General features: G+C 32.3%; 1 protein-coding gene across 1 annotated transcript; it reads left to right on the forward strand.

Annotated features, from left to right (window-relative positions):
- The first annotated feature begins 1,874 nt into the window (after positions 1 to 1,874).
- Positions 1,875 to 14,993, forward strand: LOC130654752 (kinesin-like protein klp-20). The gene is made up of 26 exons (XM_057457367.1): positions 1,875 to 2,045; positions 4,011 to 4,044; positions 4,360 to 4,408; positions 4,545 to 4,636; positions 5,201 to 5,248; positions 5,886 to 5,969; positions 7,016 to 7,078; positions 7,255 to 7,332; positions 8,138 to 8,217; positions 8,493 to 8,609; positions 8,682 to 8,779; positions 9,242 to 9,290; positions 9,362 to 9,458; positions 9,758 to 9,812; positions 9,898 to 9,980; positions 10,338 to 10,460; positions 10,859 to 10,963; positions 11,071 to 11,160; positions 11,239 to 11,335; positions 11,434 to 11,576; positions 11,712 to 11,771; positions 12,305 to 12,406; positions 12,502 to 12,603; positions 12,821 to 12,925; positions 13,998 to 14,148; positions 14,237 to 14,993. The coding sequence occupies exons 2-26, from the start codon at positions 4,042 to 4,044 to the stop codon at positions 14,296 to 14,298; spliced, it is 2,136 nt and encodes a 711-aa protein (XP_057313350.1). The 5' UTR covers positions 1,875 to 2,045; positions 4,011 to 4,041; the 3' UTR covers positions 14,299 to 14,993.
- The last annotated feature ends 508 nt before the right edge of the window (positions 14,994 to 15,501 follow it).

A 15,501-nucleotide genomic window follows, 5' to 3' on the forward strand; every position in this document is an offset into this window, starting at 1 on the left:
TCTTAGAAAGTATGTGAAGTATATAGCTGTAATTTTTTTGTGGCAATGCTTTCTACACAGTAATTGCTTCATTATTTTGTGTCGGGTAAGCTTATTAGGTGGGAAAAGTGTTTAAAATCATCAAAATTGTGTTCTGCCATTTAATTTTCAATTTTGTAATTTTTCTCTCTTCATATTCTTTTTGTACTTTTGTTGGGAAAGTTTTCAGACGTTTTTACTACATTAGTGGATAAGTATTAAATTTTAACACCCTTTTTTGCTTCAAGCTCAGTGTTGCAGCCAAAACAGTGATTGGCCTTCAATTTCAACCTTGAAGTTGGGTGGAAGGGGTAAATTAATTCAATCCTTACACATTTTGTCCAAGATTGTAGCAATTCTGAAATCCGTTATAATTCTTTACTAAAGCCATTAAATCAAAGGCAGTTTGGGATAAGGTGCAGATATGGAAACTGTTTCTGTAGACATAGAAACCTTACTGAAAAGGAAACAATTTCTGAACTCAGAAACATGTTTCCTGTTACTTTTTCACAAATTGGAAATTCTTTATTACTGTGGAAAGCCTGTTACAAAGTAAATGGCCTCTCAATTCAGAAACTAAACTTGTTCTTCTAAATATTTTTATAAAACAGGGTGTTATTAAATAAAAAGATAGAAAACCTGGAAATTCCTACAATATTTTATTGTTATAGGTCTATTTACCTACTGACTGGACAATGTGGAAACCCAAGATCATTTACAAAAATTAAAAACTAAAATCAGCTTTAATATATCAAAATGAATTCTGATCTACATACTATTCGAAACTAAAAGGGTTATTTACGAATCAATCTTAAAATAGAAAACATCATGGTGACAATTCAGAAGGCAGGGAAGATACCGTCTGCAGGGTCTTACCAATCATTATATAATAGAAGTTTTTTAACCACAGGCAAAACATAAGCAAGTTTTTATATACTCATATATTCATTTTCTATTTTACAATTCCCTAAGAAGTATTCTACCCCCTTTAGACACGTTTGAAAATATTAACTTGATAACCTTTGTATTTTAAAGTCTGCTATCAATAGATGCTACCCAAACATACTTTTGATGGTAATAATTCTACTAGCTCACTAAAGTAAACTATATAGCGTAAAGGGTTTGCTAAAATGCTTAATAAATTTAAAGGTGACTGGGAACTTACTAATATTATATCCAAATTTTATTTTTTATTTCATAAAAACAATACCAGTAGCTAACAAATTATATGCCACGCTGGCTAGCTACGAAAGTTAACAGAGAGATAACACTCACATAACTCAACTAAGAGTACAGCTGTGATTATCACAACAAATGATACTGCTGTATATTTGTTATCCCACAAATGTCAACCAGCTCGCAGTTGTAAAACCGTGTATATAACTTAATTGAAATTTAATTTTCAGAAGCATGTATTGAAACCAAAGATAGCTAAAACATGACATTGTACTCGCTGGGGGGCGTGAATAACATTGGCTTCAACTTACATATTCAGCGTACCAGGCTTGCGTAATCCAATCAATTTCGTATTTACAGCGAAGTAGCCATATTTGTTTTCGTACGAAAGTATAAAAAAAAACGTTTTTGGTACAATTCACTGACCATCAATGTAATAATATTTTGATAATATAACAACCCTTATTTTGGGATAATTGGTAGTTTTAATCTTGAAATAAATTTTAAAAGATATCAAAGTTCTAAAGTACAGCTACTTTCTAGATTAAATCCAGACTTATAAAGTTACGGATGAAAAATTATACTGGCAAAAGTCATACGTTTTAATGTTAGGAATGTTTTCTGAGTTGCTATGTACAAACCAAACTAGCCTGGATTTTTTTTGCTATAAACGTAGGTGGCTATGGTCCTCCGTAAACTCTATGTAAATGAGCCTGAGAATTAGTACTTCTACCAATCACATTAGCGAATCTGTTTTGTAACACGAAGCCCATATCTTTCTGTTAATCTTATTTTACAACCCTTCTGAGAAGGACAACGTGCAACAAAAGGAAAATTAGTTTGGTCGCCAGGTACATTTTTTCAAAACCTCTTCTCTTTTAAATTTTATTATTTAGCATAGTACACGATCAGACTGATTCAGGTTAAAATGATAAATACATAGCTTAGCTAACTACTCTCTTTATGAAAAAAAAACTGTTGGATAAGATTTCTTTTGTGTTTTTGTGTGTTGTTTTGCAATAATTTTACTATAGCTTATAGCTATTATAACTATAGCTATATAATATAGCTAGTTATATATTCTTTAATGATATAATTTTGAGAACCCTTCTTCCCTGCTTTTCTTTGCTTCAGTTGATAAATTTCATAAAATTAATAAAGTCTCACAAGTTTGGAGTGCCTGGCTAGCTAAACATGGTGGCCAACACACCTGACCTGAAGAATCTAAAAAATTGATTTTTAGCTAGTCCTGAAAATCCTAGAAAACAATCATTTTAGGAAAAAGTTCTTAAAACACAGGCTTTTTTAATAATCCTGGAAAAAAATCAATCTTAACTTCCTTTTCTACATGTCCGAAATAGTATTTAATGTTTATTTTTCAGGTCATCACAAGCAAATAGGAAAAGATATGCTTCGTTTTCAAATTAAAAAAAACTTTATCTGCGTGGTTTAAATAAGACTTAAAAATAAAATCTCTTTTTAAAAGGTACACGTTAGGCACATAAAATTTATACAGAAAAAAAAATTATACCGCATGTGGGTTTCGTTTTTGAAATTGTTTGAATAGCGGTTGCGGCATAAAGAAAATAATTCATTAAATTTGGACCTGCTATGGTTTCAAATGAAGAAATTATCTACAATTAAATCCATGATAAATTGTCTGTTCCGCCTGTAAGTGCAGTTTTGCAAACTTGCATCATCCGTGCTCCGTCGGCGTTCACCTCCGCATTAGCTAAGAACCGCATGGCTGGATTTCTTATGTAAGACCTGGTTACCAACGACAAAGGGGCCGGGCAAAAGAGATTTATGTCTACGTAGTTCTTTTAACTAAGTCAGGAGTCGGTGAATTAGCTAGGATGGTCAGTTTGGCTATGAATAGGCTTGCTTGTGGATTTAAAGGACCAGGACTATGTAATAATTCTGAGATCTAAAAGTGTCCGACCAAGACGGAAATCTATCAGACGTTTTAACCAACGAAAGTTTGAAACGAGCTACGGACATGTCCGACCAAACTGAAAATGTGCCGGACGTTTTAATCACACGCCTGAAACGATTTAGGTGTGTGCCAAGGCGCACGCCTCTCCTAAAAAATATGCCCTGAGAGACTAAATGTAAAATTTTTTTAGCAAAAAATATGGCGAGCAAAATTGCTCGCGTAGACACTCTGACGCGAGCAATTAATTGCTAATTAAATTTAAAGGGAACCCCGGGGTATGAAATGATGTTGGACTTATATTTTACAGTAGAGCTAAAAGTTGGTTAACAAGTTTTTTTTTAAATTTTTTAAAAAGGTCTTTTTGTTTTCAAGATATTTACATTTAAAGAATTTCAGATTTAATAATGCTACATAAATTATGATGTCATCATCATCATGATCATCACTTATTTTTCACTTATAGTAATTATAGTAATTAGCAAATTTTGACATTTTCTATCATCAATAATTTTAAACCTGTTAAGGGACATAACAGGTTTCAAACCAGTTCATCAATGCATAGATATTATAAAGGTGAATTGATTAACATAATTTTTTTTGCCGAAATGACACACGTTTGCTCATCCCAGGCCTTCTAATTCATGATAATTTAAATTCCTCAAAGTTCTCTCTCCTGCCTACTACAGCAGGCAAATATTAAAGACCTGCCCTCAGTTTTGCAAGGAGAGGTCCTATAGAACACTCTATTATTGACTCTCTTGTACGGTTATGATTTAGTTATTGTTTCTGATGTATATATTTATCTGTTAGTTGTCAGTCAACTTGGCTGTCTTTTTTATTACATTTCTTCTTCTTTTTTTAATTTTTGATTTTGTTTTAGGGACTTCAAACATATATGATCTTAAACAAAAATGGTAATTTATTTTTCTTTTGATAAAATACCGTATAAGGTTATTAACAAAACATCACTTTAATTTTGATCTCCTTTTTATTCAAATTATAAAATTAAAGATAGGGACTTATAGTAACCTAAAAAAACATACTTCATGTATAAAGTAAATTTCATACTGAATTTACAGGGATATTTTAAATGGGGTAAAATATGAAAATTTGCAAAAATTAATTCTATATATTTTTTTCAACAATCTTTTCCTCTGTATCCATTTCTCACATTAAATTAGGTGAACTGAAATTTATTTTTTAAAAAAATGCTGTTAATTTTTATTTAGCCTGAAGGAGCAGTTGTCCAAGTTTCAGCTCGTTGCCGTCCTCTAACAAGTCAGTATTACTTTTGATTTGACTTAATTGAACATTTTTATGTTTGCTATCTTCAACAACATTATGCTTTCCATAAGTTTTGCTTCTCAATCCCCTTTTTACTATCAGTGCATAATAAACTTTCTTTTTAATGAAGCTAATGAAAAAAACAGTGGAGCAACAAGAATCGTGAAAATTAATGGTGAAAAGATTGTGTTACATAATCCATCATCATCAGGCTCGACAAAGGTATTTACCATTATTATACTATGTACACGTTAAGGTAAGGTGTTCATATGTACGCATGTATTTACACCTTGTATGTACACGTTCAGTGGTATGATTTATTGTCTATAGTCTGCTGTAGCATTTCTATTTAAATATTGTCAAATTGTTGACATAAACCTCTATTCACCTATACAGTCTTGGTCATGAATATTTGACCCCACATGCAGTGGTACATACGCCTACACTAATACAGGCGTGCTTATGATTTTGGCGTGCAATTATTACATTTAGGAGAGCGGCAGCACGGAATTTTTAAAGCATAGTAGTTGGCAAAAAAATTGCCAACGTTTGGGTAAGGGATTACTCTAAAATAGCTCAGTTCTGCTTGGCGTGTGTACGAAGTAGAACAAGGCATTTGATAAAGAGCACGCCCGAATTTAACATGGTGTGTGCGGAGGCGTGCGCGTGCGATCGCACGCCATTCATGACCAAGACTGCCTAAAGTTGAAGTCTGCCACAGCAATTGCTAAGTGGCAACGTGAATTACATGCAACAATGTCTTCTTATTTGTTTTGTTTTGTTCAGGAACACAACTTTTCATTCAATAATTGTTATTCAATTGAAAGCAAGAATGTATGTATTGTTATTATTTTATAAGTGATATATAGTAAAAATTACTAGTAGAAGAGCAATACCTTTTTGGGGTTTCCAGGAACACTATTTGAGAATTTTAGACCCTATATATTTATAATGTTAAAATAAAAGATTCTGGACGAAATGTTTTGAATTTATATTCTTATACTTGTAGATATGCAGCGTTGTTGTTAGCATATTTGTAGCTAGTTTCTTATCTATGAAAATACCTGCTGTTTGCCTGATTTTATAGCTGTGCTACGAACACACAAAATGCAATATCGGAAGGGCTGGTGAACCCATAGATTTATCCACATGCTATCGGCTAGCATAAATATATTATATTTTAAAATTAAAAAAGTTTCACCTTACTTTGCTATGTTTTTTATGTACATAATTGATTAGTCCATACATAGACAAAACTGAAAGTCCTGAATTTAACTAGTATATGAGCAATATGAGAGCAATAACGAAAACTGAGCATATGATATCGAATGAATCAAATGTGGGATTACCACAAGAATAGCACTTTTGCTATGTTTTTTTACAATACATGTGGAATCAACTTAAAAAATTCTGCAAAATCCGAATAAATTCAGAAAAATGGCCTAAAAATTATTATTTTCAACTTCTTTAGGCTGAAATATACAAAGATGTTGGTGAGCCATTATTAAAAAAGGCTCTGGAAGGCTACAATGTCTCTATTGTTGCTTATGGTCAGGTGATAAATATTTGTCATACATGCATTCTTTATACTTCTTTTCTATATCTTGTTTTTAACCAATAGTGACAAGTCTGTATATACTTACTGTTCTTACTGGAAGGGTTAAAGAGCAAAAAGATGAAGTTTTTACACATCAATTAATCTTGTGTACTAAAGTGCAGCTCTGTGGATCCTGCAAATCATTTAATTGTGGAAAGTGACAAAACCCAGTAATAACGAAAGATTATAGCTAACAGTTGGTCTGGTGAGCAATGAGGAGGAAACGGAAATTATCATTTCGAAAAATTGTTTTATACTTAGATGGGTAACCGCTGACATCATCGAAGTTTTAGGGATCATTAATCTTTTCTTTTTTTGCTCTGCCTTAGTGTTTTTTTTTCACAGAAACCACAGTAATAATATACTATGTCATACAGGAAGTATAGACATATTTAAAGCAAATGAGACATTATTTAAAGTCAAAGCAATGATGTCAAATAAGTTGTTTGATACCATTACTTGACAACCCAAGGAAAGGAAATATTGAGATCTCCTCGTGTGTAGAGTATTTCTACAGAGTATTTTTTAACCAAATTTAAAATAATATTTTTAGCCAGGCAAATTAGAAGAAATTAAATACAATGTTTTTAACAAATTTAGAGGAAAGAAGAAAAATTTAAAATAACTATGTATCAGTCAGCTTACTGTAAGTGATGAAATAACAACCTGGTGACCATCATATATTTGAAATTTTAGCCCTAACTCTGCTTATTAGGCAGCGGTGGTTAATTCAACAGAAGTGCTTATTAGATTTGCAGCTTTTACCAAGGATCAAAGAGTAGAAACTGTTCTCCAGACAGAATTTATTTTTGTTTTCACCTATCCAGTTTGATATTATGAACACATTTACATGAATATTAATACTTGGTAGGCAACTTTTCATACGAAATCCACTTGCTTTTTGTGGGAGCTTTAATATTTAAAGGTTCTAGGGTTTTAGTTTATTTGAAGCAACACAAGCAGAAAACTGTTGCAATAATTAAATTTAAATCCTTGTATCTTAGACCTGCTCTGGCAAATCTCATTCAATCATGGGAACAATGGAAGAGGCTGGACTTATTTCATTGGTAATTTGTTTGTTTGCATACATAAATTTGTATGTGGGGAAATGATAGATATTGTGATTGGATTAGCTTAAACAAAAAACTTACTAAGTGTAAACATATATCTGTAGGAAGTATGTTATTTTTAAATCAATTGATTTATATCTAGGATTTTCATGTGTGTTTTTTTTCTGTTGCAGGTTAGTCAAACATTATTTACTCTAATTGACGATGCTTCCAACATCAAAGATTACTTTGTTATGGTATCATTCTTAGAGGTATGAATGTCCTTGAAATTTGACCCACCCCCACCTTGCAATAACATCCCATTCTATGAAATATGTATGGTAATGAAATAATTTCATCTATCTCTATTAAAGACTTATTTTAACAGAATTAATGGAGAAAATTTCGAAACATCAAAATGTAAAAAAAAATGAAATTAGATGGTCAAAGTGTGTATGTACACACTTACGAAATCCGGTCCCTCCCTCCTAAAGCGCTTATGTACTTTATGAATGTTCCCTTCAACATTTTAACTTTATTGAAATACAATCATTACCTGTCACCATGATTGTCATTTCAAATTTTTTGAATGAATGTTTGAATATTCTTCTTATATCTTAACTGTGGATGGGAGCCTATAACTACTTTCAGAGAAGATAAAAAATTAATGCAATTAAGATCAATTTAAATTAACAGTATAATTTTATTAACAGTATTGAGAATACTGTTAATTCCAAAGCTGTAAATTATAACAAAATTATCTAAAAGTATATGCTTCCTAAAAGCCAGATAATTTTCTTGTTAAATAGTGTTATTTTTGTCATAAAAAATTACTTTGAATTGCCAACTTTGGAGCTTAAGAAATATGGGTATTTAAAGGTTATCTTGTATAAGTATCACATATTAAAAACCTCTTCTTATGTAATAAATTAGTTTACGGCTAAGCTCTCCTTAAATTTTATAACAGTAAGTGCCAAAGAATGCCAATTTTCCCCTACAAATAATTCTTCTTTGTTTTTTCCTCAACACTCAACTGCACTGTAATACCTTTTATTAAAAAACTTACTATACTTTTAGATTGATGATTTGAGTGTTCATGATCTTATCAATCCAAGTGGAAGAAATCTTAAAGTGCGCCAACATCCTCAGCTGGGAATGTGAGTCAGGGTTATAATTTAGGTACATGTATTTTGCATGTGTGTATTACAGAAATATACAATAAGGAAATTAACACCAATTATCTCTTTTACCTTCTGTAAAAAAAATTTTTTAACAACATCATTTTTTTGGTTCTAGAAGTTTTCAAGTTTTGGTGGCTTAGTACTAGGAATTGATTCTGATTTGATAAGAAAGTGTATATTATTGATAAAAGTATGACACACCTATGAGAATGACAACTGGATGAAATATATCGTGTAAAAAAAATTTTCAGGTACGTGGATGATATTGCTGAAATTGTTGTCAGTTCGAGTGATGACGTTATCAGATTATGTGACCAGGGAAACAGGATTCAAAAATTAACAACAACAGATTTAAATCAAGCAAACAGGTACATTTTTGCATAATGCTGAACGAACGTTTTGTTGGACAATAATAATATGTTATATTTCATCTGGTTTAGATTCTCAAGCATATTTACCATTACAATTGAACAGAAAACAAAAAATACTCCAAATGTCAAAGCCATGCGTTCTTCGATCACTTTTGTTGATCTGGCTGGTTAGTAAAAATTGATATATTTGATATCATCCAGAATAAATATGTATACTGCAAGTGCTTGTGAATGCTGTTTGAGATACAAGATTGTGAGAAAACCTAAAAAACCTAGAATTTTTTTATTCTTTTTTGAAACAATTTATGTCGTTGTTTTTTATATTCTTTTGTTGAAGCTATTTCTGAGCTTTACTTTTAAATAGTGAAATTTCCTGAATGCGTTTGTTTGCCTACCGAACTTACTTTTGGGCTCACCCTGAACATATGTTTAAATTCAGAAAATATAGAGAATCACTCCTTTTGCACCTTTATAATTCTTTTAGCAGAAACTCTGTAAATTTTTCAACTTATTTCTATCTTTTCTCAGCAAGCATTTTACGAGTTAGAAAAGTGCCCACAATCTAAGTCTCCATCGAGTTATTCAAAAAAGAAATACGTGTTATATATATATACGTTTTTCATTTTTAGGATCTGATCACACAAGCAAATCTGAAGATGCTCCGTTTTTGTGCAAAAGGTAATATAAATGTCTTGCCGACTTTCTTCGTGCACATCAGATGCTTTAATAAGACCGATCAATTTTTTTAGCTTGAATCAACTATCACAAGTTGTGGATGTCATTAACCAAGGATCGAAAGGAAATATAATCCCCTATCGCGAAAGCTCACTGACCAGGTTACTACAGGTATATACATTTTTCACAGCACTAAAATTAGGATTTTGTCTATTTGTTTTCTTGCATGTGTGCACAGTCGAAGTAGAATCATTTCTGACGATTAATAGAAAATGCTATTGTAGAATCTTATAATAAAAGTTACATAACAAATGATGTTATATGATCAGGTGAACTTTTGTTCAATGAAGCACAACTTGTACTGTCAGCTATGTAGTTGCATAGTCACCATGTATTTATAAATTCATTTTCTTATAAAGTTCTTATGAAGATGATTATTTGTTGATGTTATGTTATTTGTTGATGTTCAGGATGGCTTTGGAGGGAATGGATACACGAGTTTTATTGGTCATATTTCTCCTACAGGTACAAAAAAAATTTAAAAACTACTTGACATTATTAAATCATTTTTACGTAAGATTCACCATTTTATGCATGTATTAAATTACAGATGGTGACTTCGCTGAAAGTTTGTCTACCCTAAAGTTTGCAACTATGGTGAAAAGTGTTCAAAATGTTCCTAAGAGAAATGAGGTATTTTATTAAAATATATTAACAAAATACCTGTTTTGTTTTTTGTTGTTGTTTTTTGGTTGATTGTTGTTGTTTGTTGTTGTTGTCGTTACCTGTTGTTGCAGTCTTCTGTTTTTGTTTTTGCTACTGTTTTTATTGTTATCTTTGTTGTTGTTGTTGTTGTTGTTGTTGTTGTTTTGGGGGAGAGCAGTACGTCACTGTTATTTTTTGTCATTGCTGTCGTCGTTGCTCTGCACAGAATTTTTTAAGCATCCTGTAACTTTTTATGACACAGTCGTGCATAAACTTTTTAGACTTAAAAATACAAAAGTTTGAAGAGAAATTCTCATAAATTCTTTATACAACCTACTATTTCAGAATGACAGTTTGAATGTTATTAAAGATTTGCGAGAAGAGATAGGTCGTCTTCGAGAGCGATTAGCAACTGGAAGCAGCAGTATGATTGACATGCCTAACTCTGATGATGTTGTTCGAATGGAGGTGAGGACGTGTTTCTACTGTGTTCAAACAACAATTTCTTGTGTAATAAACACATTACCGCAGAAAAAGCCGGCATAAAGGTTAGACGGGGAAAATTTATAGTTAGGGGGATTTTAATAACTATTGCTGAAAATTAGTCGTCTTCCCCCAACTAAAATTTCTCAGGTAAAGGAAAGGTAAAGAATTTTGTAAACGTTGCTAAGTTATTTTTCTGTCTCGTAATAATCATTAAATTTCATTCGTCAAAATAAAAACTATCCGATTGACTTTTCGATTTTCCCCCCATAAAGGTGTTTAACAATACAAATATAACAACCGCGGGTTGAATACTTTAATCACTTTTTAGTAAAGAGAATTATAAAAAAGTCCACAAAAAGCATGTCCTTTCTTTGCATTAGGAGTTGATAAAAGATTTGCAATTGGCTAAAATGCAAACGTGGGAAGAAAAACAAAGAATATCGGACATGTTTTTAGAAGAAAGACGTCACCATCTTTCAAACAAGGTATGTCTTGATTCTATGGAACGTAATCTGAAGATATAAACTAAAATCCCAACTCGTTGGACTTACCTGGTTGGACTGATTTAAAAATTTTAAGGTGTTTAATTTAGGGTATTCTTGATTGGGTGCTTGACTCTATGAAGCATGGAAGAAAAGATATTCAAGCAAAACTTTCAAGTTTACAGAAAGACAAAGAAAGGGTATTTTTTTACCTTCGTACTTATCAACAGATAGGTAATTATATGTTGATTCATGTGATATTTCCTTGATGAATTTAGCTGATGATAGACTACAAAGAAAAACGAAAAACAGTGGATAACTTAAAAGATACGCTGCAAGGAATGATAACAGAATATGCAAAACTAACTGAAGCAGGTTAGTGGTTTTTTTTGTTGTTTATGCTTAGTTTTTTGTCCATTCATGGTATAGTGATTATTTTTTTATTATTATTATATTATCTTTGTTTTTTTAAGGGAAAGGGAATGACGAGGAGGGAAAGCATAAAGTTGGAGAAATCCATAAAATGAAAGAAAAATTGAAACAGGAAAATGAGCAATTAAAAAAGATAAAACAAAGCTTGAAAGATGTACAGGAGAAGCAGAAAAACGAGAAAGAGGTGATCTCTACGTTTTTGCTACTGTTTTATTTGATCATTATTTTACTCTATTATGATTTTATTACCTTGATTGTTAATTATTATTAAAATAAAAATTTGTTAGTACAATTCTTGTGTAAGAATTGCTTTTTATAGGATGCAAAGACACAAACAGATAGTCTCAAGGGAAACATGGAACTTCGATTTAAAATTGAGGTTTGTTTTCTTATGTTAACGCGACAGCTAACAAATGCGATGGTACTTTACAGTGACAGATAAGCATGTGTCGCTACATTACTGTGATATCTGATGCGAGTGATGCTACATTACTGTAACAGCTGATGCATGTGATGCTACATTACTGTGACAGCTAACGCGAGTGAAGCTAACATTACTGTAATAGCTGACGCGGGTAATGCTACATTACTGTAATAGCTGACATATTTGATGCTACATCACTGTAACAGTTGATGCGAGTGATGCTACATTACTGTGCCAGCTGACGCATGTGATGCTACATTACTGTAATAGCTGACGCATGCGATGCTACTTTACCGTGACAGCTAACGCATGCGATGCTACATTACTGTGACAGCTGATGCATGCGATGCTACATTACTGTGACAGCTGATGCATGCGATGCTACTTTACTGTGACAGCTGTCGCATGTGAAGCTACCATTACTGTAACAGCTGACGCGTGTGATGTTACCTCGCACGACGTCTGACACGTTTAATGTTTTTCTGCAGGCTGAGCAGAGAGAGAAAACGGAAAAAGAAAATCAAGCTACCTTAGCTGATGAGATTGACAGATTAAAAATGGAGGCTGAACAAGAGAAAGCAGAATTAAAGGTGTCCTGTTTTACTCCTAAAATTTGACTGTCCAATGATATAAGTTGTTTTAAAAAAGCCTTCGATTTTAACCTTATGTCTGCTATCATTTGTAGGCAAAGAAAAGTGCTCATAAGACATTATCAATAGATGACCTGATTAAAACAGAAATTGAGCTTCTGGATATGAAAGCAGAAAAAGCAGCCATGGCGATTAAGGTTTGTGCATGCTTCACTACTTTAAACTGTCCCAACCCCGCTCAGCAATTAGGTTTTGCACATTTCGCTATTTTAAACTTTCTCAACTCCGCCCGGTTATATTCGCAAATTTAAACTATCTGAAGTCCGCCCGATGATTAGGTTTTTGCATGTTTCGCTATTATAAACTGTATCTGTAATAAGTTTAATGTATTACAATTAATCTATATAACTTTAGTTGCGATCCATTGAGAATGAGAAAAAGTTGGTTGAAAAAGATTTGAACGAACTCTTTAAAAGACAGAAGGAAGAACTTGAAATACAGCAACTCCAACATTTCCAGGTATTTTCATTCTACCTGCTAAACTGTTATTTTTAATTTTTTTCTGAGAAATTTCATAACTTCATTTTTGCTTACTTGTAAGTGCCTCAGTGGAAAGGGCGAGATATTTAACCACGTTGGTTCCCATTAAATTATCTAGTGTTCAGTATATTAGCAAATATGAATGTTAGAGAACATTAATTCTATTTCTGGCCCAGTTTTTTAAAAAATTTTTTCCTGGATTTAAAAATATGAAATATTTACCCATTCTGCCTAATTATTATTAAAGTCACTTCAGTGTTGGAAACACTGTTATTAATGTGGGTCCTGTGTTCAGAATGCATACATTAAGTATACACTGGCATTGCCTGCCCAATTTTCCTCACATGGCATAAATTCACCTGTAGTTGTGGTAAACACACTAGGTAAACATACCCGCGCTGTGGACCGAACTACGGACCTTGTAGTACTCCATAACCACAATACCACGCGCCACAATGTTGGTTACCATGTTTAGCATGTGCTCTTGTTTATTGTGTCAACTTTTGGCAAAGATAAAGCGTTTTTAATTTTTGGACTAATTTTGTCCTTAACAGTATCAAGGTGAAAAAAAAAATGAATTTATCCTATTTTGTATACTGTATGTCAAGTTTTGTCAAAAACGGAAGAAGCTCCATTCAATAAGTCTAATTCACGAAGTCACCCAAGGCACATGCTGCAAGAACAGCGCTCCGTACAAATGAGGCATAATTTAAAGCGAGGCCGAAAAAATTATCCTTCCATGACCGCAGGAGCCAGTTGTAGTAAATTACTCTCCTTCAAGGCGTGATTTAATAATAATTTATTAGCCACAATTTTTTGTGATTTGACAGCACTGTTGACATGGCAACTCCTAAAAAATAATAAGAATTTGTAACAATGGGACAGCCCCATTCAAACAGAATTCTAGTTATAATTAATCAAGATACAATTTTTATAGTTCTCCACTAATTTTTGTCCAAGATTGTAGTGATCAAAATTAAAAATATAGTTATAATCTTTAAGTTCTTCTTGAGCCTCGTTGATTCTTTTTTTCGAATTTCTTCTTTTGTAGACATTTCGACACTACCGCGAAGCTTTTGAAGAACAGAAAGCAGCTTTGGAACTACGTTACAGAGCTTTACTTGAAGATTCCATTCAAGATGCTGTATACTTGTCTTCACGAAATCAAGAATTGGTCGATGAAAATCAAAACTTGAAGCAAGGTGAAGGATATGCTCTTATATTGCCTGCGAATAAAATAACAACGGAAAAGCTTCTATTGTCGAGCTAATACTATGCTCTTATATTTAGAGTTAGCAGAACTGAAAGACAAGTTGTCGACGATGGGAGGTCGCCCAACATCACCTGACTAATCGTGTCATCTGAATAACCGAGTCAATACTAGTTGTAAATATAATAAGCGAGAAGAACTTGGCCTGAGTGTAACATAAAAGATATCAGATGAAGTGTTTAAGTGTCGAACTATGCAGTCAGCGATAGTTGGATATAATTCAATCTTTAGATTTTTCCTTGGTTAAACTTTTTCGCACTGATAGGTGCCATATTTTAACAAAGGGTATCGCGATCGTATACGCTCGACATTTTAGATTCACTCTCTTTTTTTAACATAAAAGTATTTAATTTTAATATAAATTATTTTTAAATTAAATTATTTGTGATGCAAAATATATATAGATAATGATTAGTTACCAAAAAAACTACTCGCTTTAAAAGAACAGAGAACATTCATCTACTGCGGTAAATTTAACATTTCTATACACGTAATCCCTTAAGATTAGATTTTCTATTCAGCGACAGTCTTATTTAGCGACTAAAAAATACGAATTTATACCGTACGGTTTTGTAAATTAATTTTATGCCTATAATTATTTGAATATGATGATGAAGAAGAAGAAGTGATATATAGGAGAAAAAAACTTTGATTAAAAAAGTTTTGCTATCTCTCGCAATCTAACATGTATCTAGTTTTTGGCGGGAAACTTTTTTCTAACAAAACAATGATTGGAATATTTTCTTGATTTGTAGATTTGTAAATAAAAGAATGAAAGTTAAATCACACAAAAGTTGTTTTTTTATGTATGCAACAATCTTGAAATTAAAAATATCCAAAGCCTTGTTTCCATTGAAATGCTCAGTCAGCGTTTGAACGTCGGCTGATTATGATGGTTTTTTGTAGGGGTACCATCTTCAGGGTATATTGTCTAATATTTGGAATTTGTAAAATAAGCACTAAAATTACCTGACCCCCTCCCCCTCCTTTAAAACTTTTAATAGGTTTCTCCAAATTAAAATCAAACTTAGAACATCTGTAGTACGTCATGAAAGAGACAAAATGGCAGCAATAATATTTTGTTAATGTCAGCACTTTTTATGTGATGTTATCGGAGGCTTGAAATCTGTCCAAGATGCTACTATCTGCGCTTAGAACTCATTTACTTCAGTTCTACAATTTTAACATTCTGCTTGAAGTTTCAGATAGACAAATTAAAGTTATTTAATATGTTTTTCGGTTCTTACATAATTCTCATTAAAAAAATGCCGAAATTCGCCCGAAA

This window comes from Hydractinia symbiolongicarpus, chromosome 8 (assembly GCF_029227915.1).
Source record: "Hydractinia symbiolongicarpus strain clone_291-10 chromosome 8, HSymV2.1, whole genome shotgun sequence".
NCBI classification, from domain to species: domain Eukaryota; kingdom Metazoa; phylum Cnidaria; class Hydrozoa; order Anthoathecata; family Hydractiniidae; genus Hydractinia; species Hydractinia symbiolongicarpus.

What these genes read in the sequence shown, in the direction of transcription:
- LOC130654752 (XM_057457367.1), top strand. An exon ending in ATGTTCCTAAGAGAAATGAG is followed by an intron (nt 9,981 to 10,337) that starts GTATTTTATTAA and finishes CTACTATTTCAG; the next exon opens with AATGACAGTTTGAATGTTAT. An exon ending in AAATCAAAACTTGAAGCAAG is followed by an intron (nt 14,149 to 14,236) that starts GTGAAGGATATG and finishes TCTTATATTTAG; the next exon opens with AGTTAGCAGAACTGAAAGAC.